At 42.1% G+C, this 24,274-nt stretch overlaps 1 protein-coding gene across 1 annotated transcript; it reads right to left on the bottom strand.

Annotated features, from left to right (window-relative positions):
• Window positions 1–861: 861 nt before the first annotated feature.
• Window positions 862–23,214, bottom strand: LOC131087178 (vitellogenin-2-like). The gene is made up of 35 exons (XM_058030630.1): window positions 23,145–23,214; window positions 23,010–23,030; window positions 22,753–22,904; window positions 21,205–21,456; window positions 20,529–20,690; window positions 20,289–20,437; window positions 19,542–19,692; window positions 19,265–19,422; window positions 19,011–19,176; window positions 18,048–18,173; window positions 17,482–17,700; window positions 16,351–16,568; window positions 16,120–16,217; window positions 15,718–15,842; window positions 15,506–15,607; window positions 14,753–14,872; window positions 14,480–14,669; window positions 13,657–13,750; window positions 13,360–13,545; window positions 12,680–12,824; window positions 12,341–12,563; window positions 12,087–12,262; window positions 10,905–11,711; window positions 10,392–10,445; window positions 9,469–9,555; window positions 8,224–8,436; window positions 7,992–8,134; window positions 7,459–7,597; window positions 6,845–6,980; window positions 6,213–6,399; window positions 5,808–5,896; window positions 4,660–4,757; window positions 3,754–3,913; window positions 2,076–2,237; window positions 862–1,182 (listed from the first exon to the last, which is right to left on the bottom strand). The coding sequence occupies exons 1-35, from the start codon at window positions 23,212–23,214 to the stop codon at window positions 1,067–1,069; spliced, it is 5,694 nt and encodes a 1,897-aa protein (XP_057886613.1). The 3' UTR covers window positions 862–1,066.
• Window positions 23,215–24,274: the final 1,060 nt, after the last annotated feature.

The following is a 24,274-nucleotide window of genomic DNA, read 5'->3' as shown; positions in this document are numbered from 1 at the left end:
AGAGAATGGTATATTTAGACCTTTCAAACAGATTTCTTTTGGTACTAAGGATTTTACCTTTCTGAACTATAAAACTGATACCCAAACAAGAAAACTCAGGTATGTGCATCCATTGAAGGTGCAAAAGCTGCTGGGGAGAGCAAAACAACACAATTTTTACAGAATGTTCTCAAGTGTTCTCAAAATCCCATTCACCCAGTGTGCATACCCAGCCTGCAAACAGAGCCTCAAGGCAAGCAGAAAACACCCTCCAGGTCTGCTGGGATCCTTTGGCTGCACTGCTCAGGGCAGATGAGCTCGTCCCTGGCCATGCCCACACTGACCTGGGGCAGAGCCCACTGGGGGTGGCTGCTGCCACGACTCTTGCTGGGCACAGAGGTTGGGGCATCTCCCCCTGAGTGCACAGGTCTGGCTCAGTTCAGAGCCTTTGGCAGGTGCTGTGCTTGATGTGCCTGATGATTCTTGGTGTGCCCCACCCTGGCCTGCTCCAGGACACCAATTCACCATGGCTTCTGCACATGGCACACCAGAAACTTAACGTGTTCCTGGCTCCCTCAGAGCAGCCCTGCCCAGGGACACGAGATTCAGGTTTATTCCCTGGGCCTGCTGCTCCCTGCAGCAGCACTGGCCCATCCCAGAGCTCTGGCCAAGCTCCACAGCTGCGTGGCTGCTGCAGAGGTGCAGCATCACACCAAGGTGATCAGGTCCTGCTGACCCAATTCCCAGTGTGGCCCTGAACAGAACCCCAGTGCACAGAACTCAAGAAGTCTACAAAATGGGGGATAAGGAGAACCTATGCAGACCTCTTTCCACCACCAGTGAAATAAGGAAACCTTCACAATTTTTTCCATGCATGGATTTATTATGAAATCAGATATTTATGGGCAATCATAACAGTTTCTACAATAATAAAGTTTAATACTTTAAATTACTTGGAAAGATTCCCCATACAAGATCCTTAAGTACTTAATTTAGTATCTATTATTCCTTAAGACAAGGTTTTTTACACTACACAATAAAAACATGAAAGTGTTTCTGTTTTCTCCTATGCTGCACAGGTACAGCTTCATATGCAGTTTTCATTCTCACAAGTACATGCTATGTGTGCATCAACAGTGTCCTTCATATCCTCTGACTTCTGGTCAAACTTCATCTGCTTGTCTGTCAGGCTGGTGGCTGAATCTGATGGGGAACAAGAAATGAAAATTAAACAGTTTACTTGACAAGTAGTTCTGCAAGCTACAGCATTACCATGCACTAGTTATTAATTACAGCAGGCTTGGCTGTTCCTCACTGATTTACATATTCATATTTGTCTAAGTCACACAGAGATGTTCCAGGAAATCCACTTCATTAATAAGTCAATTCTACATTGAAAGCTACTACTTCCATGAAGAATTTTATTAATGATACACTTAGGAAAGGGTACTACAATCTTTAAGAAAAAAAAAAAAAAACTTGGAAAACAGATACAACTCTATTCTCTATATAATCTATATCTATTTTATCTAGTGTCTTATAATCTACAATACATGTATAGAAAATAAATCCTCCTATATCACTGGACCTGTATGCACACCTGCCCTTCTAGTACAATCCTGTCCACACCTGCCCTTCTAGTACTTAAATCAGCTCAGTGAAGTAGGATCACACCCAAAGGCAGTGATTTATAAAAAATGCAAGGCAAGGATCCCCATTTTGGGGTGCTGTGCTTGTTCCTCCATGGCTCAGCCTGCACAGGCTGCAGTACACAGCTTTTCAGCCGAATCCCAGGGCTGACTGTGCTGTTGTGCTGCCCTTACTTTGCCAGCCCTAAGCACCACGAAGGAGAATTCAGTTTAGATTTTACATCCCAGGACAATGAAAACCATTAAATGTACGACAGAGAACCATCTCCCTCACTGAAGGAATGTTTGCCTATTAACAGAACAGGGAAAGGGCTTCAGTCAATAGGGCAGTAAGTCCATGCCTACCTACGGCCGTGCTGCACTGACGTTTTTCAAGCGGAACAACTAAGTGACAATGTACTGCTGCTCCTGCCCAGCTCCTGGGCAGCGGGATGGGTGTTGCCTTACCTGCCGGGACGCAGTGGAAGCCCACGGTGACCGGGGCGGTGCGGGTGGGGGCGCAGCCCTTGTTGCAGCGCAGCACGGGCTCCGTGGAGAGGCAGCGCGACTCGACCCCGGCCAGCTGCACCGCCCGCTCCAGCTTCACAAAGGCGTGCCGCAGCTTGCAGGCTGCAACGGGGGGGACAGCCTTGTGACCACGGGACACAGCTCCAGACCCCCCCCCAAAGGACCCGTCTGCCCACACTGCCCGTCTGCAAACTCCCCTCTGTGAAAACTGTGCTTTGGTCATAAATGAAGAAGCTTTACTGGCTGATCAATCTTTCGAATCAGCTTGTTGGATATGGAGCCCTGGAAAGCTAATTTCAAATGCAACTGGTCTGCTTCTAGATCAGGATATAGAAACAAAGTACTTTCTAATAAACATTTTTCAAGGTAAACTGAAAATCCATCCAAAATCCATCGATCCATTCCGAACAAACTAGGAGGCGTACTAGCCCTAGCTGCCTCAAACCTCCTTCTATTCCTCACTCCACTACTACATACATCAAAACTGTGACCAATAACTTTCTTTACTGAATAGCTGTCAAACCACATTTTAAAATGTTGAATATTCAGCAGTGGAACTAAAGAGGAGATTTCTGACCAAATGAAATGAATCACTAAAGAATTGCATTATTACCGATGTCATTCAGACACAGAACTGGTCAGAGAGAGAGCAACAGTCATTGCTGCCAACAAGGAATATTGATCTCATTTTGGATTCCCAGGACAAGCAGTTACATGTGAGAAGCTAAACATACCACAATTTATTCCTAGATATAAGCTTTATGTCTTCAAATTTCAGCAGCTTCCACCATATGTTAAATGGAAGCAGAATGTGCTCACCACCAGCCACAGGAATATTTTTGTGGATGTGCATGTGGACTCCATAGCCATCTAAAGCAAGTTTGTTGTCCAGAATTTGTGACAAAAACATGGAAGGGTAACAGCTAATGCTGAGCTAGACATGCACGAGCCATCTGCAGGGACTGAGGATGTCCTTCCCACAGGACAAGTCTCTGCAGATGCAACGTGCCTGCTCTCCTCAAGCACTGTGGTGTGAGGTTGCATCATAGCCTCAGTGAGAGCTGCACACCAAAAGATCCTAATCTATGAAAGACTTAAAATGCAGCTTTTTAATTTCAACCATGTAATTAAATCCCTGGACTGCTCATCTACTTTGTACATACCAAACATGAATGCTTTGTCTGACAGGTTGCACTGGTTCAAAAACCAGGTGGTCAGCCCTGGTAATAACTACTAATCCCCATCCGATTTTTGATGGACTAATTGCTGAAAATTGATGTCCAGAAAATGGAGTTGTGCTTGAATAAAAGCATTGTGTGTGAAGCTTATCCTCTTTCTGATCCTCATTTAAAATACTTCAAAACTGAAACAAAGATTTTGATTCATATTATTTTTTGAACTTAACTAAGTTGTATATTTTGGCTTGTTTAACCTGTGATTTCTTATTTCTTTCTCAACTTGCAAGTAATTTTAAAACTTAATATATTAAATTAATAAGGAATCTCCTAATATTCTTTTTTCTCCCAAAATATATATGGATTTTAAATTTTCTGAACAGATCCCACTATTCCTGAACAACTGCTGTAATATTATATTAAATTTATTAGAGCTTGCATACCTCCTCTACAAGGTCTTTCTTCCAAAATCCAAGAATGCCCAAAGCTCACTGCATCTTTAGCTACATATCCATTGGGCATCCGATATTCCTGTTCGCATTCTGCATCGTATTTTCCACACAGTCCACACATTTTCCCTGCCATCCATAGAGCAACTTGGATCTTGGAGGAAAAAGAAGAGGAGAGATTTCAAGTTAAAAAAAATGTAATACCTGTGGAGCACACTTTTGCTATGCAGGTCCCTTCCAGTGCAAGTTAATGCACAAACATTTAAAATCTCTTTGATAAGAATTTAAAAGGATCTGACAGTCAGATGCCAAACTCCTGTGGGGCTGCAGAATCTGTAACTGATACAGCCTTCATAACCCACTGTGCCAGTCTAGGATGTTGAGTTATTCATGCTCTAGACTATTATTAATATGCTGAAGCTTTTTTCTGGTGGTTATTTTGATGGTACAAGAGACAGACATGAAACTGTTTACCAACCCCTTACGTTCCAGCTTCATGTTAACTTCTGTGCAGACTTTAAACCACTCATTTATCTAACAGGAATGGCTGCATTTTTGCTGTTTTGAAGAATTATACAGCTGCAAGAACAGTGTCAGGAGCTGAAAACTAATTTTTCTTGCAAAGGCACTGCTGACTCAGTGTGTGTACACTCACAGACCCACTTCCCAACACACATCTGTACTGCAAGAACAGAATACTTGTGTTGATCAAAGGTTCTCATTTCTCACACCCAGAAATAAAGAGCAGAACTGTGCAATCCTGTAGCATCATCTTCCCTCTGGGGTTTTTTGTGCCCTGCACACACTTGCCTTTGCCACTGTACACCCTTGCCCCCATACACACAGATTTAAGGGAATTCTATGGAAATTTCTTAATCTTATGAAGAGGGAGAATGATACCCTGAATGTGTATCCATCAAAGTACAGTTTGTCAATGCCATAGGCTGGGGCGAGGAGTGCAAGCCCTTGATTTTCACTGTGGATCCACAGAGAAGCACCTAGAAGAAAAGACAAAACAAAACCAGACCAAACTTCGCTTCTTCAGGAGAGAAAAAAAGCAACTGTCATGTTTCTAAAATGTTCTTTTCTTCAAAATTCCACACTTACCCTATTCAAGAAACACAAATATAAAAGAAAGCAATGTAGAAATGGGCATATGTAGAAAATGGGTGCTTGCAAAAGGATGGAAGAGAATGTTAATGGTCACAGACCTATTAAGTTTTTTGGGGTTATTAATATAATCACATTTATGTCTATAAATTATTACTGAGCTGTCTGTAGTAGCTCTGTAGTTGGGCAGATCAACAAGGCTCCAAGTGCACTGCATTGGAATATGGAAATATGAGGAACACCTTGACTGTCACTGGAGCCATTTCTGGCACAGTTATCACTTCCCAAGTACATAACAAATAGGACAGAGCTCAGCACTGGTACATGCTAACCCAATTTCAGCAAGATTTAGCCCAATTCATATATTACAGCTCTTCAGTCAGAATACCCACACTGTATATAGCCCCTCACTACACAGGAAGAAACAAGGTCCTCCTGTACTTTTCACAGAAACAAACTATTCTCATTTTGGGAGAATCAAGCAGGCTGTTTCACCAGCTCTCCATACCTATCCCTGGCAGAATGCAAGCCAAATTTATACCTACAAATCAAATCAGGAAAAACATCAATATACAAGTCACATGTAGTGGATTTTAGAAAAGCTCTACTTTTTTAATCAAGCAAAATTTGATAGCATAGCCAAAACCCTTCTCAAATTTGGAACTACAACAGGACCTGCAATGTTGTACAAAAAGGTGGGATCTTCCTGCTAATTATATCTTGCTTATTTAGGCTACTTCAAGAGCTTCACACTCTAACCAATCTTTCTAAGTGTCCCTCTGCAAATGAGTAAAGTACATATTCTTAAATATTACCTTAAAACCAAAGAAACACGGATTGAATACAAACTGATCAAATCTCCTTCACAGATTCCGTCTCTTTCCTCCTTTCTCCCACAGCACATGTGGCCACTGAGCAGCCCGTGCTGCACCACTCACCAGCAGATGTCAAGGACACGTTGGCTGGGCTCTCAGCCCCGTCCACCAGCAGCTGCACGCGTCCGTCGGCAGGGCGCATGTCGACCTCACTGCAAGGACAAGAGTGCTCACACTCTGCCTGTGCCACCCTCACACACTCACAGCGCTTCCTGCTCACTCAGTATCACTGCTCAGAGCACAAGCTCATTTCAAATGCTTGAATTACAGCAGGGGTACTCTCGTCACCCAAGATGCTGGATAAGAGCATCAGCGTCGTGTTCAATATGCATGGAAAATAAATAAGGGGAGTGCTGAAACCCCATGGGCTGCTGGCCATTGCAGGGAAGCTCAGATTGGAGCTCCTCTCATGCTAGATGTGGGCAGGGAGGTCCCTCATGCTCCCAGCATCTGGCAGAAGTTACTTACTGATTGCCAATCTTGATGTTGATCACTTTCAAGTTCACAGATTCATCTACATTCTTCATCATCACCAGGAACTTCAGGTCAGAGCTGCAGTCCTGAGCCAAGATGTGGTAGCAGTCTGCTGGCATTGTGTAGTTAAACCGAACTTCATTGAAAGTCGAGACCTTGTTGTAGGAAACTGAGCATTGAGCTGGTTAAAAAAAAAAAAAAAAAAAAAAAAAGTGTTATTTTTTGTTTTCCATGAGAGAAAGCCACTAAATTGTGTGGTTTGTTTTTAGTGCCATAGTATTTTAGCTTTGTATTTGTTCCATTATGTGATATTTTCATATGGTTCACAGGGACTTTTGGCTAGTAAGCACCCATAAAGGCATATAAAATGTGTTCTTCTATCTAACAGAAAAATAATTGACAGAAATTTAAAATTTTATCAATTTGGATAATTGGTATCTTGATCCCTGAAATGCTGATGATTTCTGTTCTACATGCACAGTATTTTCTCTCAGTTGAACCATCCTCACATTATTACAGAACATTTCCTAATTAACTCAGATAAACAATGCCAAAAAAATTTACAAGGTGCCCAAATGAATTGTGAAACTGAAGTTGTCATGCTTCAGAACCCAGTTAGATCTGACCTTTCAAATTCTCGAGCACTGCAGAAGGGGCTTTAGCAAAGACATTCCAGCTGGGAGGCTGCAGCTCTGACGTTGATGTCCTTGGCCCTACAGGGAGTGACAGGGGAAGCCTCATGGCTTTTTCATAGAGGGTAATCTGAAAAGGAATTCAAAAGCACATTCAAAATGTACCCATGCCAGCAAACAGCTAGGATTTTTTCCTATTCTACTTTCATTACAAAGAATTTACATGAGCATAAATCATCTGACTCGTTGTCCATGAGGTTTTTGCTTTTGCTCAGTTTTCTCTCATGGTGTGAGAGAAGTCATTCAGGTATTGTTTGGGAGAGAATGAATTGCTCCCTTTTAAAGCTGAGGAGGTGAACACTTATGGAGATACTACAGATGGAAACTCATGTCATTATGAGTACCCACGTCTCTCTCCATAAAAAGAATCACTATATGGACATCTATGAAATATAATGATCGAAATATATAAAAGCAATTTTCATCATTTGCACCCAAGCTGATGCTAACTTAATTTTTCTTTCTCAGAATTGACCCACTGTAATTAAACAGTTACATTTTTCTACTAGGAATAAGATAGAAGAGTGATAAAAATATTTCATAATTACATCAGGAAGCTTGATAACAACATCACAAGTCCTTGGAGAAGTTAGAGCCACGATCACCCTGGCTTGTCGAGAAGGATTCTTGTCCTCTTTTTCAGAGAATCCCAGCATAAATGCAGCCCCAGGGACAAACTTGTAAAACCTTCAAAAGTTCAAATCAGAAAGATTTAGTGAGATGGAGGAAAAAAAAGGCTGCACACATCCCAGCTAGATTGTCTCACACCTGTGTGTAAGCAGCATAATAGTCTGCAGGATCCCTGGTTATGTCCTCACACCCATTCTCTGCTCTACTGATCAAGTGTTCAGTGAAAGGATCTGTTCCTCAGTTTTCAGTAATTATGGCAAATATCAAGAGTTACTGTACGTTAAAATGAGATGTAATCCCACTCAGCTTTTATGTCCAAAGGCAGTACTTGGACAGATCAGAGAATAAAGTATCAGTCAGGACTTAAGCCATTAGAACCTTGTGTGCAGATGCTGATTTTTCCCAGTTGACCAGCATTGTTAACAAGTGTCACTGCAGACTCAATTCTCACCATTCTGCCACGGATCTGATGCTGGAAGGAACTTTAGGCCACTCCAGTTTCACTTGTACAGCAGGGTGGGCAGCAAACTGCCCAGTTACCAGCTCAGATGAAACCTTGTAGTCCTGGCAATTCCGTCCCCATTTCAGGTAGGCCTGTGATGGAGGGACAATGGTTCCTTTTTTAGTGCCTGGAGCATTCCTGTGATGCATGCAGAGCTGTACGAGCCAGTTTTGAGCCTTACCTTTGCCTTGTGAGCATTGTGGACTGAAGCATCAGCACAGAGCTTCCACTTGCTTGAATCTGTGAGGTTGGACACAAATACCTGCATGCGAGGCTTGATGGAGTCAGTATCAGCATACACCACGAGCTGGAGGCCTCCTATCTTCTTATCATCACGGATGCCATGCAGGAAAACTGCTAACACTGGGGCTTTAACATCTCCCAAAAACTTGGGCTAAGAGGAAGGGGGAGAAGGTATGCAAAACATATAATTATAGAAGAGTTACCATGGAACATTTTAGATGCAAGATCTAGATGGATAAATGGAAAAAATAAACAACTGAACCACAAATATATACCAGCATATGTATCACACAAATATACATGCCTATAAAACCTCATGCATGTCTCTAATGTGCACGTGCCTCTGCATGCCAGATGGCTTTTAGCACTGTGTTTTTATGAGCGAAAATTTGTGCCATTTCCTGAGCTACAGCTGATACCATGGAAATAGTCATATAATTAAAACACAGTAATGACTATATGATTGGGGCCTCATTGTTAGTATCCAGCCTGTGAATAAAAGCAAGCGGTTCAGTTTGAACATCAGCTGTCAGTGGTATGCGTCACTCATTCCCACAGCAGAAACATCCCCACTCATCTCCTCTTGTTTATCTGTCTGGGTCCTGTGCTGGCTTTCTGCTCACACTTGGGCTGTGAGCTCTGTGGAGCAGTCAGGTTCTGTGTTTGCACAGCAACTCAGCACAGAATATAACCCAGGACAATCTCTCCAACATCAAGAACCCCTTCCCTTGGAGAACAGCCTGAAGTGCATCATGACCTTCATTATCTTCTCTCCATCGTTCTCAAGCCTGCACTCCTCTGCCTGGTGGTGAGGAGCCCAGGTGCTCCATGCCCCTCTGGAACATGCCTTTTGCTACCATCAATGTCCTCACACTGGCACTGCAGTGCTCAATCAATCTCCCTCCAGGCTGCAGAGGTCACAAAATGAGTCTCTGCAGGCATCTGTTGGGTGGGCTTTCCATGAGGGAAGGGTTGTGATGAAAGAAAGAAGGGTCCTCACTGCTGGGGAAAGTGCATGTGGGAGCTATGGTGCACGTCTTGACTGATACCTGAGACTCAAGAGGTTGGCATTTCTCCCTTCCCGTGATTATTGTAATTATTACTATATACAATTACTGTCAGTGCACAGCCACTCTGAGATAATTCCAAGCTGTCAAAACCCCCTAAAAATGATGCAACTAACCCATGAAGCTCGAGATGTGGCATGACTGGATCTGGCAGAGGAATGTGAGCTGTCAGTTTGGTCATCTGGGAGTTTTCCTTTTGGGACCTGCAAAAAAACCCCAAAAAACCCAAAAGAATCAAACCACAAAGGCTTAAGAGGGTAACTTTAAAGCATGTATGAAGAAATTGCACGTGGCAGTCCTGAACAATACTCTCTCTCATGGCACTTGGCTTTGTCCTGCTTACTATATAGGATCTAACTCTGAAAAATTTTGTTTCCCCAAACATATCTGGCTCTTCACAGTCCCTAAGGACCATATGTAGATGAGAATTCCCTGTATGAAAAAACAATGGACCAAAGCAAGTCAGATTTAATCAGCTTCTTACTCAATGCGACAGACCAGAAATTCTGCACAGGCCTGATGAACTGAATGGACTAACTGAATGGAAAGGAGCATCTGAGTGGACACACACTGCTCAAATGTTGCTTTCTGAGGAGCACCAGTGCCAAGTACACTGCTCTGGCTGGCTCATGCCCTAGTAAGAATCTGCTCAACCAAAATACTATAAAATAAGGTATCTTTCTACATTTGTCACCATCACTATCCTCGTGTACCTCAGTGATTCCAACCCAAGAAACCAGGTGATCAAAGCCAATCAAATGAATCAGGCTTCTGATGGTTCCTTCAAAGTGTGCAGCTCCAGTCTGTTTTATTGTTTTGCAAGAGGCTTTGTAGCTCCTTTGCAGAGCCACAAGTGGCTTCATGTGCACAGCACAAAAGGTAACAGCTCTCTGTCTTTACCCATCTCAGAAGAACCGCCACAGTGCTAATGTTATCAGTACTGTAATTTTTCTCAACAAAGATAACAAGTTGCCATTAAAATCTCCATTAGACTCTTGACAGATTCCATACTTCTTTTAGTGAGGAAAGAAAAACTCACCTCTTCTTGTCTGTGTGCTGATTTAAAGCGGTACTGATAAATCGCATGAGCTTCCTTTGAAAATGACAACAACAAGAAGATTAGAAGTCTCAGAGGAAAAGAAATGCTGCAATTGTATGAAAATCTAAGAACTGGAAATTAAATAAGAAATTTACTGATTATCATTCATACATAGTCCTGTATGCTTACTCACAAGAACATAATTTTGCATTGCCTTTGTCAACATGAAGTAATTTATATAAAGTATTAATGTTTCTACTGCAAAATTAAGACAGAAATATGCAATGTTTATGGACAGCAAATTGTCAAAAACACCATTTCCCGACAGTAGCAAAATTTTCAACAAACTTGTGAAAACTTTTGAGATGAAGCAGACATCTGTGCCAATGATTGCAGGTGTGTTTGTAGAATAAATTCTTCAATTTTATGTTGCTAAAATCTACTGGTCATCTCCTAATGTTCTGACTTGTCATGCAAAGCCAGGAGCGTGATTAGTAGCATCAGTTGATTTACCCATATTTTGGAATATGCACTGCTGCTGCTGCTGCCACCTTCCAGATGTCCTGAATGATGTTCATGGCTGTGGTGGCTCAGTGACTCACTGCTGCTGCTGCTGCTGCCATTCACATGCCTCGAGTGATGCCCATGGCTGTGATGACTTGATGACTTCCTGCTGCTGCTGCTGCTTCTGCTGCTACTACTGCTGCTGCTGCTTTTGCTGCTACTACTACTGCTACTACTACTGCTTTTGCTGCTGCTGCTGCTGCTACTGCTTTTGCTGCTGCCTCTGCTGCTGCTGCTCTTGCTACTTCTGTCACTGCTGCTACTGCTCTTGCTACTGCTGCTGCTGCTTTTGCTACTGCTGCTGCTACTACTACTGCTGCTCTTGCTGCTTCTGCTGCTACTGCTACTACTCTTGCTACTTCTGTCACTACTGCTGCTGCTGCTCTTGCTACTTCTGTCACTGCTGCTACTCTTGCTACTTCTGTCACTGCTGCTGCTCTTGCTGCTTTTGCCACTGCTGCTGCTCTTGCTACTGCTCTCACTGCTGCTACTCTTGCTGTTGCTTCTGCCACTGCTGCTGCTGCTCTTGCTGCTTGCATCTTTGTTTTTCGCTTGCTCTTCTTGATTATTCTCATCTTCATCGCCAGCCGCTTTACGACGAGGAGAAACAGCAGACGATGAGGAAGAGGAGGCAGCTGAGGAGGCAGAAGATGAGCTGGAGGGATGTTTTGTGTCAGGGTCTGCCCCAAGCTCTGTAAGCACAGTGTTTTCTTTCTTTGCAGGTTGCTTCTTCGGGTGTCGTGTTTTATTTGCAATCTGCAAACACAATCCAAGAGGTGCAAAAGAGAGAATACATCTGGTCCTGCTTTTGCAAAGTAAAACTTCTGTGGGTGTTGGACAAAGCTGGGTTCTCACACCAGCTTTTCAAGGAAAAAAACCACCTCCATCTCCCTGCCTCACTCAGCAGAAACTGCAGAATTCCCTCAGATCCACTCCATCCAGCTGAAATCCAGCCCAGCCCAGCCCACCCTGCTGGATGCACCCCATAGGAGCAATACCTCAGCCTGGGGCACTGGCACCTTCCAAAGCAGCCTCAGCCTTTCTTTGCCATGCCAGCTCCCCACACTGTACCTCTAATTCCTGCCCTCATTTAGGGGAAAACGTTCCCCACTGCCATACCCAGTCACTTGCCTTGAACACATTGTCAATGCCCAGAATCTTCTTCAGTTTAGCTTGAATGTCCCCATACAGAGATGATTCACCCTCTTCCTCCGACTCTGCATTTACTTCATTAATTATTTTGGAAGCTGCTCTGGATCCTGCTTGAATCTCCAGCTGAATTTTGTCAATAGCAGCATCTGTTTCAACTACACACCAATTGCACATGTTAGGGAGTTATACTGCTTCAGACAGCACTGACAAGCCCAAGATGCTCGGTATTTTACCTGGGATCAAGACTATTTTAGCCTCGTGCTCTCCGATCAGCCTGTGCAAATAGGTGTTCTTCAGGAAGCTGGCATCTCGTGACCTGCTGGCAAAGCAGAGCTGGCAGCCAAGGTGCTGCAGCTTGACACAAATGTCTCGTTTGTGAGCTTTCCTTCCTGCCACGGGGCCAAGATCCTCTTGAGAGCCATGGGCACGTTTCCTTGGAGCGCTGTCAGCTGCTGGCTGCGTTAGAGATGAGGGTGTGAGTGCCACTGGGACTGTCACAGGCAAGAGTGAAACTACAGACATCCAGTGCACAGAGGGTGAATATTACTGTGTAAGCCAAAAAAATAGGTTACCTTTGTGAAGTCTTCACTGGAAGCTTTATCTGATGGTTTGAAAGGTTCTTCCACAATATTTGATGAAGCATCTCCTGGGAGAATTGCAGTTCTCTTTTCAACACCTAGCTCTCCTAAATTTCTTGATACAGCAAAAGCCTTATGTCTGTTGAGATATATGCAAAGAACAGTAAATTATTTCAACCCCTTGTCTTTGGATTCATACATCCTTCTGAGTATCATCTGACAGCACAGATGTAAGATATTTGAACATAGGGATTATATATGAATTTAGAAATATAAATATTATTGAAAACAAAAAAAAAGAGTACATGACAAATATAATTTTCTTATATTGCAGGAAGTTCTCAAACTCTAGATAAATTTCAACAAAAGTTCCAAAACATCAAAAATATTCCTCCAAACACATCAATCAAAATCCTTAAAAGACAATAAAATAATAAAAAATAATAAGAACACAAAATAATAAACAATTTAATATAAAAATCACACTGCTAAATAATTCAGGTATCTTCTGATTTTTAGCTCCTGTATTTGTCTTCTTTGTGCTTTATCCCAAAGGTTCTGCTACACACTGAAGAGTCACTCTGCCTCTCTAGAGACCTCTGTGGGAGGTCATTCAATAGTGAACTTTGTGGAGCTTCAGCAACACAAAATATTCTGAAGTAATGCTACCATACCTTCCAACCACTAGCTCAGTTTCCTCATGGCATGGATTTGTTTCAATCTTAATATTTTTCAGCTTCATGTCTATCTTAGCATCAAACTTGATTGGCACTCTTGTCAGGACCTTGCCTTGAATTTCCACAGCTTGCTGGAAGTATTCTGTGTTGACACCCATTGTTGCAAATTTCTGTATGTATAGACTGAAACAGAGTGCAGCAGTCAGGTGTAAGGAAGGTGCTCTTTTCACCCACGAGGTTCTGCCTTCCCTTGAAAACCTCCTTCATATGGAAAGCCTCAAAAACCTGCCATACCTGGGGTTTATGTCAGAACGAATCTGCACAGTGGATTCCAGCAACTGTGAAGGTCTAAAATCTCCAGTTAAAGGGGGAGATATCTTTCCATCAACTGCAAATGCAAGAACAATATTTAAACATTGTAAAAATGAAAGAAAGGAGTCAAACATAAGCAGTTTCCAGTAGGAGTAGTGTTTTTGTTAGTACAGTAAATACAGATGGAAAACAAGACAGACTTTGGGGTACATGAAACCTTTCATGATTCTGAAGAAAACTGAAAATGCAGAGGAAGCTTTTTATGTAGGCAAAGGTTCTGATGCAACATACTGAAAATGGAAATAAAAATATACTAAGAAAATGAAGACCTGACCCAAATTGGAAGCTTGATAATTGGTGTGACACTAAAATTTCAGAAACATGGGGAGTCAGAAGACCCTCTTCTCTTCCTCCTTCTTAATGTTACTAACAGTGCACTTTTGATTGTTTTCCATTTTCTTCTCTTTTTAAATCAACATTGATTCCCCCTTAGCTTGTGTCAGCACCTCTCAGGAACCACCCCCTTCTACCCATGTCTGCATCAACTCCCCAGGCAGCTCTTGTGGTTTTTTGGCTTTGAATGCTGTGGCCTCTCTCTCTCTGGTTTCCCAGGTTCTCATCTCACCTCTTCTCTCTTCATTCCCTTCAAACTCAATGCACAAACCAGTGCACCCACCTTCTCTTCTAACACCTTCACTGCCCACTCTCCAATCCCCAAGCCAGCTCTATTTCTAACCTCCTGGCTCTCCCCTCCTTTCTCCGTGCTCTCCCAGGCGCTGTCCCCCCGTGCCCGCTCCCTGCTCACCGCTGGCCGCAGCCCTGGCCAGGGCCGTGCTGTAGGAGCTGTACTCGAGGGGCAGCCCGGGGGCCGTGGGGACGATGTAGCGCAGCTCTCCCAGCCACAGCGGCTGCGTCCACTGGGCCGCGGTGCCGGCGCGCAGCTGGGCCGCCGCCCTCCTCAGCAGCGTGCTCCGGCCTGCGGGCTCCAGCACGGCCTGTGGGGAAACAGGGAGCAGAATGTGGGCACGGGGGGCTGGAACGCTGGCCAGTGCTGCACAGAGAGCAGGGGCCCTGGTACCTTCACGGCCTGCTGCAGCACCTCCTTGTTGATGTTGATGTAGGCCAGCTCTTGGCCAAAGAGTTTAAAGTAGGCTGATATCAAGGGGGTTTCTGTTGGCAGCTCCTTCCATCCCAGCAGCTGGGGAACAGATAAAGGCACAAGCAAAGTTTCTTAACAGAACACTTCATAAATGATAACTCATCCTAAACCACCCATAACTAAACCCATCACTGGCCAAGCTGCCCTTTTCCTTTGTAAGATTTCCAATTGTAAATAGCATTGTGGCACTAATTCACACTTTCTCCCACCATTGAGATGCCCACAAATGTTTGGTATCCCAATACAGTAACATTCACACACAGGGTCTGAGCCATTAGTACCATTAAACCCAGTTTGAAAGCACTGCAAAAAAAAAGTCTTTTCTCTTAGAGGCAAAGGTATATTCTTGTAAACTAGGTGAGGTAGGTGAAGAGAGGGAGTAGGAAGCCTGCCAGGCACGTGACGCGCTGTGCGGCAATGCCTGCTATGCCCTTCCCTCCTGTGCTCCTCCTGCAGCCATCTCTGAGGTGGGGAGGAGGCAGAGCCAGAGAAAAAACTGGCAGAAGCCATTGCAGCCATGGCAAATGTCCCCTGCAGTCCCCACTGCACATTTCTCATTCACAGAAATACTTGAGCTGACTCCTTCAACTTCCTGATACAAGGCTTAGCTAGAGTGAGAAGCATCACCAATGCCTTTTCACATAACCCACATGTATTACTGAAAATACCTACAGCTTTTCCAATCTCCTTTATCTTTTTGTATGTGGAATATTCAGCAAATGGGATATTTCGTTTCATGATGACATCTGTGAGGCCTTCCACACGGACACCAGCCTACCAAAACAGCAGGAGAAGGAGCAGTCTGAAGCATGCTTACAGAGAGGAAACTTTGTGAGGAGTTTTAATTTTAATTTGATTTATTATTGACTTAGGTAAATATTTACCTCCACCAAATCAGCCACCGACCCTGCAGAATATGCCATCAGCTTGGAAATGATTGCTGATGGGAACATTGTTCCTGGGCTGTTCATAACAAGGACTTCTCCAGCAGCACCAACTTTATAGTTATCTGTGGCAGAAGAAAACAAGAGACATCTTTTTTCTAACCATTCTGTTTACCATTCAAGATCATATTTCTGCTGCTTTTTCTACCGCCAACTTTAAGATATATCATTACATAAACTCTAACTGTTTAGGCAGAAATTATTAAATGGCTACTGTAAACATATAAATCTCAATTTAATTTCTCACTGAAATAAAGAATGCCATATTTCTGCAAAGAACTTAATATTTTTGGAATGGATTTCTGAAGTGAAAGTTTCCTGATTCCTGAAACACTTACTCACCAAAGTAGCCACCAACACGTATGACCTTGCTGTAGCGATAGCTCAGCCTGTCCAATTTGGGGGCCAGCAGCTTAAGGGCAATATTGCAAGCTGAAGATCTAAACAAAATGAAAAAGGTAATAACATCCAGAAACAAGCTCCTGTCAGTAAATCAACTGACCTCAGTTGTCAGCACATGCAGAAGATCATAATTTGCTCAAGAGCACCTGCTTTGTTGCTGCCTCTACTCACATGTTGTAGGTGTATGGCAACCTGCTCTTGGACAAAGCCTTCATGTGGGAATACACAAAACTGGCCACTTGTAAATTGCTCTCCTTCATGGCCACGTTGGCAATGGTTGTTATCAAGGGAAGGGCAGGCCTTGTCTCAAAGATAACAGCACAAGCCATCATCCGCACTTCGGGGGAAAGCGACTCATCAGCCAGGATCTGGATGAGATATCCCTGCACCTGCACAGACAAAAGAGGGTCTGGAATTAACAATAACTGAAACCATTCTGCAATCTGGATCCACATCTAACCCACAGAAAATATGGGAGAGGGGATCATTATCCCTGCAGAAAAGTTTCCTGATCTTTTTTACTGCAGGGTTCCACATAACTACTAATATAACTGAAGGGGCCGTGGTGGAACAGCCCCATGAAACCACTGAAATGGAAATAAATGTCCATCTATCAACCCATGACAATCCAAATGGCACCAGCATTGCTTTGTACATTACTGATATTCAAACATCAGTGAACATCTACGGAAGAAAAAAATGTAGATAATAAGAGCGATTCATTGTTTGAAACAACTCCACTGACGCAGTGAGTATGCTTAATTATTTTAGACCAGTTTTAAAAGGGTTCAGCAGTTCACCAAAGACAGTCTGAGTGAATGGTTTCTCATATAGGTCCTATACCTAAACCATATGAAAGGCAGGAGTCTTGCTACACTTTCTGTGACAGCAACCTCGGTGTGGGGTCAGTGGTGACTCACCCAGCCTCAAGGGAAGGGTCTAAAAGAGGCAGAGTAATGCTGACATTTGGCCTAGGAGTTTAACAGAAAGTGTCTCTCCTCCTGATTACAGAGGCAATTTAAATTATAAGTCTGACTTTTAGGTGGCTAAGTGTCCACTATAACTAACACAGGACTTGGTTACAACAGACGAGAAAAACATCACTGCTGGAAGATTCCTACTGACTAATTATCATTACATCTTAGCAGAAAACATCAGCTAAATGTAAAACTGTGTAGTATTGTTCTTAAAAATAATCTTTTTTTGAAAAAACTGAATCCACACACGGTGCCATTAAAACCATTACACTTAGGGTACATATCTAATTCACTAAGTTAAGAAAATCTACCAGATCCTACATACTGTTTTGCAGTCCTTCCAAGCAATTTTTCTCAAGGCCATTATGGCATCAATCTGAATGTGGATGGGGATATCAGAAGCACTGGATGAAAAGATGGGGAGGAACTTGAGGATGCGCTTGATGCTGGCTGGTTCTCCCATGTTGCCAATGCACTTCAGAGCCAATTTCATTTTGTCCTCACGGCCCCTGCTGAGTGCTTCGTCTGCCAGGTCATGGATGGGCTGCAAACAAAGCACAGTTCAGTCTTCTCTAATCTATAGACTGTCCACAGTGTCCCCCTTACCCACCGAAAAGCCCACCACAATAAAGCAACTGGCTTTGATAAAAATCATTTAATGCTGGTTTCTCTCAGGATTTCACCCTTGCAATGTGAAAAAACTGTGTTTTCAATGATGAAGAAAATGATTACATTTACAAAGTTATTTGATGCTTTTGTTCTGAAGAAAACCTACAAAATGTGTATTTATACTTCCAGTCATCCTTTTTATACTGTATATCAAAGAATTAAGCTAATATGATGAACATTATTAAGCTATTAAAAAAAAAAGCTTGGCAAAAAGCTGCCTACCTGGAGAGCTTCTTTAGGACAAGCTGAGGTCTGAGAACAGTATCTATTCACCACAGAACTGTATCCCAAGCTGGCAAGTTGTTGAAGCAAGGGATTTTTCTGGACTCGAGAACTTGTCACTAAATCCTGTGAAGAAGAACAAAAAAAAAAATAGTCATTTAACACAGTGCTTCACAAAGCTCTCAGAGCAGGAAACCCATCAGATCTTATTTAAAGGGATCAATTTCAGAATGATTACTCTTCTTATCTAAACAAATTAAAGTAGGTTGTAGACATTATAATTGGAAGCTTTAGTTAGAAGCTTAATTCCCCGCTAGTTTATACACATATAAGTTCGCCTAGTTACATTTTGATTTTTGTTAACTGAACACTGAAAACATTAAGATTATGGATAAACATCAATGTATAAATGGAATACCTCCAGAAAAATGTGCAACTCAATAATATTAATGATGCACTTTCCCATCATTTCTGCTTTTCCTGTTTAAGAATATTGGCTAGAGATGGCAAAAATCCTGTTCAGAATTAATGGTTCATTATTGTGTCAACGTATTTGATGCTTGCACTAATATTTTCCTGCAGCATTTTCCACTTCATGGATTAGTTTGTAATTGAAAGAGCTGCTCAAGTGACATAACACACCAATCATAATTTGTTTCAGAAGTAAGAGATTAAAGGGACAAAGTTTTGTCTGTAGAAGGCATGCCATGTGAGCCCAGAAAACTAAAATGGGAATTATTCCCAGAAGCTCTTATAAGAAAAGGGCTTTACATCAATATAGAGAAATGAAGATATGGAACTATCCTCTAATAAATGCTATGCCAAAAAAAATTCATGGGTCAATGTTTCCACAAAATTAGTGTACACAAGAGGAGAATCCAGCCTCTAATGTACTTAATCACAGGTTGCTGATTATCATTCCTTTCGTTGTGAGACAGGAAAGATTCACGTGGCTTTACTCACTGCTGCTATTGGAACAGTGTGTTCATCAGCTTTTGTGAAATGGAGAGCAAAGGGAACACTGAGAAGAGCCTGAAGGTAGCTGAGGTCGTCACTGCGGATTCTGCTCTTGATGAATTTCAGAGCTTCTGGGGTGCCCGTCGCAGAGACTGCGCTCAGCAGCCACCGCCTGCAGAGAGATTTTTAAAATCCTCCATTTTAGCTCCCAGTTGTCACAAAACCAAAAGAGTTTCTTATAGGTTGGTACAATGAAATACCTGTAGCGGGGCTTGTCTGAGCATTGTCTCCAGATGGACTCAAGGGTGTCGGCGCTTGTCAGCTTGCAGAGCTGGACGAGCTCCAGGAAGCGGTATGGGAGATCATCATGGAAATCTTGCTGGTTATTCAGGACTATGTGTTGCAGTGTTTCAATTATCTAGTACAGAACACAAGACAGAGGGCATGCATAATTACAGTCTATGGAATTTATGATCAGGTTTGTTTTGTTTTGTTTTGTTTTTTTTTTTAATTAGGAAAGCAATTTGGAAAAAATACCCGTTGCTCAGGGTTTTTGGTCTTGATGAGCTGCACTGACATCTGTGGCAGTACTGCTGGAAACTGGTATTGAAGGCTTCCATAGCTCTGCATGGAGATGTCTGGGGAGCTCCCCCATTCACTCTTCACCTCCAGCAAGGTGAGTTGTTGTCTGTCAAGAGACAAGAGTCACAGGAGCAAGGCATTATCTCTCTTCACCCATGTGCCAACTCTTGTTTGTTTGTTCAGTGATACTAAGATGGTAACTGTCTCACTCTTTAAAAAAATTTCTTATCAAAAGAAAACCTTTTGCTAATGAATAAAGCTTTCTATCTAGAAAAAAATGGCATTGGAGTTATCTACAATGAAATTGTTTCCGAGGAGAAGCAAAACCACTGTCTGCTGAACGAGAGCTACTGACCTGGTGTTAGGAATGGTCTTATTTCTACAGACACTATCTTCCTCCTGACACTACAAATTAGCCCCTGGTCAGAACAAACAGAGCAGCAAAGTAGCATTCTTATGGTATAAGTGAACAAAACAGCTTTTCCCCTTTTCTTCCATGCAATTGTAATGCCAGTTTGATCAGGGTACAAATAGAAAATGGTTTGCTGAACTTTTTGGACTGTGGAAACTCCAAGTGTGATTACACATCTCCATTTAACAGTTGTGGAGCCCAATTCTCATTTCACTTCAGCTGGGGGTGAAGGGAACTGATAGAACCTCTAATTATTCTCACTTTGTGAAGCAAGCCCACGTCCCACCTACTTTGCTTCCGTGACAGCGACCCCGGTGGGTTCACTGAAGGGTGAGATCTGATACACCTGCTGAGACCCAGCCTCTGTGATCAGGGCACCGCTGTCCGACTGCTTCAGCTTGTAGGAGAAAGCTGCAGTCCCCTTGATGATCCTTTCTTTCTGTAGGACAACAGGGAGATCCAAAGAGTGAATAAATGGGAACGCAGTGGCCGTGTTTGTAATTAGAAAGATCTTTGCACATCTCACGTACCATCATGTCAACAGGGCAGGGGTAGACGTAAGCCATTCCAAGACTCTTCACCACTTTTTCCTGGCAATTATTTTGGTCTACAGTTTTGGTCACAGAGACTCGGTTGTTCTTCTTGTCTTCCTGGATGACATACCTTGTATGGCAAACACCTCCAATCCCAGCCTGGCAGATGAATACAGAAAATGAGACTTCCCAATTATATCAGGATTTCACTGTGTGAGAAGTTTTACTTAATGAAAACTCTCAATGAATCTGCTACTATTACATACAATCATTCCTACTGAACTAAATAATAGGTATGTGAGCAATACTCGGTCAGGGGATGGAGTTTGAACTTAAAAAGTAATCACTTTATATCAACAATTAACAAATAAAATTGATCATATAGCTGTATTATGGAAGCCATATAACAAATAAACTAATGGATAATAATTCTTTTCCTCCAAAGAACTGCATGTTAAGACTTAAAGACATATGACTTAAAAAGAATTCAGCCCAGGTAATTTGTTGAACACACATGCACACATTTACTTCTATATGAATAAAAATCACCTTTTTCTTACTGCAATCACACAAAAGTAGATGCAGATAGACAGAAACTCAGAGGAAGACCAGCTAAAGAGAAAAAAATCCACATTCTTTCAGCAAAACAGTTTTAGAATGGAAAGAAACACACCTCTTGCAATTCATACACATTCTGTGACTTCTTAATGGTTATTTGTATCATGTTCAGTATTCCTCTCACGATGTTAATGCAAGTATCAGGGCAGTTTTCTGGGCCATAAATGTTTCCAACCCGTCCACTGCTGTATTCAAACTTGAAGGGCCGGGTAAGGCATGAGGAAACCATCTGGGTGAGTTTGGAAGATTGAGTGAATGGGTCCCTGGGCCAGATGCCATTGTATTCCTCCAGCTGTGGGGAGCGGATCTGGGAGGAAATCAAGATACTTAGGTGAATAAAACCCCTTTGGTACTAAATATGCAAACATATTGGAAGAAATTAATATAACCACTAGTGAGATACTCTTTTCTTCCAAATGTAGGCTTAGAAAATCATAGAGCAGTTTATTCTTTTGCCTTGTGTTTACACTATTGTAAAACCAGTGCAAATCCTGTCTGCTCAATAGTACTATTTTATCTTACAGAAGCAGTTAACATATCAAATAAAGTGTCCCTTTTTGTCAGCCTTATAATAAATATTCTGCTTTATATTTAGCATTTAAAAAGCTTATACCATTCTAAATGTAAAAAAATTTTGCAGTTTTAGAATGTTTCATTTTAACTTATTCCTATAAAACTTTTTTTGGACTAAACTAATTACTACATTTGCTTCATGTTTTTTACTTATTTAAATCAACCAAAATACTTAAGCAATGAACAATATATTTATAAACACTGAGATACAATGTCAATAAGAAGCAATTTCAATAACTTTGGTAAAGTTACTGTCAGCTTAAGTGCCTCAGAGCACAGGCTGGTGCACACCATACAAGAATTTCAGGACAGTCTATAGTGTGAAATGCAATCCCTAGCCTGCAGTTTTGAAAGATCTACAGTTCAATACAACTGGTGACAGCTGTCACTGAATTGAGTATTCCAAAAAGAACCTCTGATTTGTAAATGAATTAAAGGGGTAAAAGTACATTTCTGAAGCATATTTATTTTGAATTGAGCCAGTTCCTATCACTGCTGACATCAGCAGAGACATGATTTCACATGTACAGATCTTTTACTGCATTATTCAAACACCAAACATTATTACACAGTCCTTTTTCATGACTTTCACTTTTTAATCTTTCCTTTATAATGAATCACTTTTTATCATTAGCTTTTATCACTTTTTAAGTCTATTTTTATTAGTTGCCTTCGTGACAATGATTTTACATACCAAAGTCCTGGCTTCCCACAGGAGTGGGAAATGTGTGCTAAGACTAGAATAAAATCTTAGAGCAAGTTTAAATGTCTTTAGTTTTCCATTTTCTAGCAAACCCCCAGCAGCTGTATTTACAATAAGTCTTGAGGAACAGCTGCTACCAACAACTTCCACAAGGAGCACAGGTAAGTGACCCATCCCTCTGAAACAGCAGCTTGCCGCTCATTCTCTGACACTTACAGTGATAAGCCTCCAGTTGTGTTTCCTGCAGCTTTCCTACACCCCACATCAGGCAGATGCAATTAAAGCTGTGATTTTAGCTCACTGTTGCACAGTTAGGAGGTGCAGTACCTTGAGGAGGTAGCTGTTCTCCGACAGCCCACTGATCTCCAGTTTGCAGCTCAGGCGCACGCCAGCTTTGGCCAAATTCTTTTCTTGAAGCCCATTCAACACCCAGCCTTCATAACTGTACACATAGGTCTTTTTGCTACTGAATCCAGGCTCTGAGGGAAATAACAGCCATTTTCACAGTACTTGTAAGCATGTTCTAATAAATAGAAATAACAGCAAATTCACTGAAAACAGGTTATAGAAGGAAATTTACTTACCAATGTCAAACTTCTGACTACCTACAAAAAGAGATGAAAAACCAGATAAGTAATGTTCAATCTAGATCCCATCACTGCCACTGAACTTAAGGAAAATTTGGAAAAGAAAGGTGAAGCAGGGATATGTAGCCTTACCTACAAGGGTGAGCGCTAGTGCAAGGATGATTCCCCTCATAGTGAAGGTGAATGGGGCTGTGGCAGACATGGTGAGACTTTTATGGAAGGAAGCACAGGAACACGTGGCTGTGTTCTGCTGAATTCTCAAGTTTTTTATCAGTTAATGTAAACACTTCCCTTTTTGCAATCATACTTTCTCTTCAGATTCAATAACAGAAATCAAGTCATACCTTGGCATCTCACTGATTATCTCATAAGCCCTTGGCTGAATTATTTAAAAGTTTCAACTTATCCTAATAAGTTTTTACTAGATCACTTACAATAATTTTACAATAAACACATTACTTCATTTCCTAGGTTGTGTCACTGCTGGCTGCTGATATTTGGTCTTGCCATAGACTAGGTTGAATTTGCCCAGGTTATGCTGACCTGGCACCTGACCCAAACTGTTATCTAGCTGATAGCAGCCCAATTAGCAGAGTCAGTATCACACACTGACACTGTTCCTCCCCTTCCCTGAGCACTGGTTCCAGCTGCCCCTGCAGACAGCAGATCCAGACAGATATCCCCTTGCTATTATACTCCTATGTGCACCAAAGCCCATTAACAATCTAATGAAAACCTATATATATGGCATATAAATATTTTTATTCAAATAAATCAGAGGAACAGTGTGTCCTTTCAACTCTGGTCACAATGACCAGGAATATTTTTAAATGAACAAAGATTTCATAAGCCATCAGTAAATATTTTATCTTTCAAGGTAAATGACAGCCAAATCTGAACAATTAAAAGCCACAGACTCCTCCAAGCAAAGCAGGGGGAATGGGAGTGCAGGTCAGCTAGAACTTTTGCATTTCCTAAGGAGTCAATCCCAAAATGCAGCTGAATCACCTGAACAGTTGCAGGCTTGCAGCCAGCTTCACCATGGATTTACAGTGAGAGCCCAGGTACACATTCACACAGGTGTTCTCTTCTAGAAACCTCAGGGCCACGCAGGCAAGTGGAGATGCACAAAACACTCTTGGCCTGGTTGAGCATGGTGAGGGACTGGGGTATTGACCAGACTCATTCCTCCCACAAGTGACACAGTCTTCCAAAGCCAGCTAGGTGGCATCTGAATCAGAAATAAAAATGCACAGGGGCTT

This window comes from Melospiza georgiana, chromosome 9 (genome assembly GCF_028018845.1).
Source record: "Melospiza georgiana isolate bMelGeo1 chromosome 9, bMelGeo1.pri, whole genome shotgun sequence".
Taxonomy (NCBI): domain Eukaryota; kingdom Metazoa; phylum Chordata; class Aves; order Passeriformes; family Passerellidae; genus Melospiza; species Melospiza georgiana.
The sequence above is the reverse complement of the archived record's forward strand: the minus strand, read 5'-3'. Positions and strand labels throughout refer to the sequence as shown.

Excerpts from the sequence above, each read along its gene's own strand:
- LOC131087178 (XM_058030630.1), bottom strand. The coding sequence starts at position 23,214 with ATGTCTGCCACAGCCCCATTCACCTTCACTATGAGGGGAATCATCCTT. Across the intron at positions 16,569-17,481 it reads CTTGGAAGGACTGCAAAACA|GTGCAGGGATATCTCATCCA; the intron begins GTATGTAGGATC and ends TTGTCTGTGCAG. Across the intron at positions 1,183-2,075 it reads CTTCCACTGCGTCCCGGCAG|ATTCAGCCACCAGCCTGACA; the intron begins GTAAGGCAACAC and ends GTTCCCCATCAG.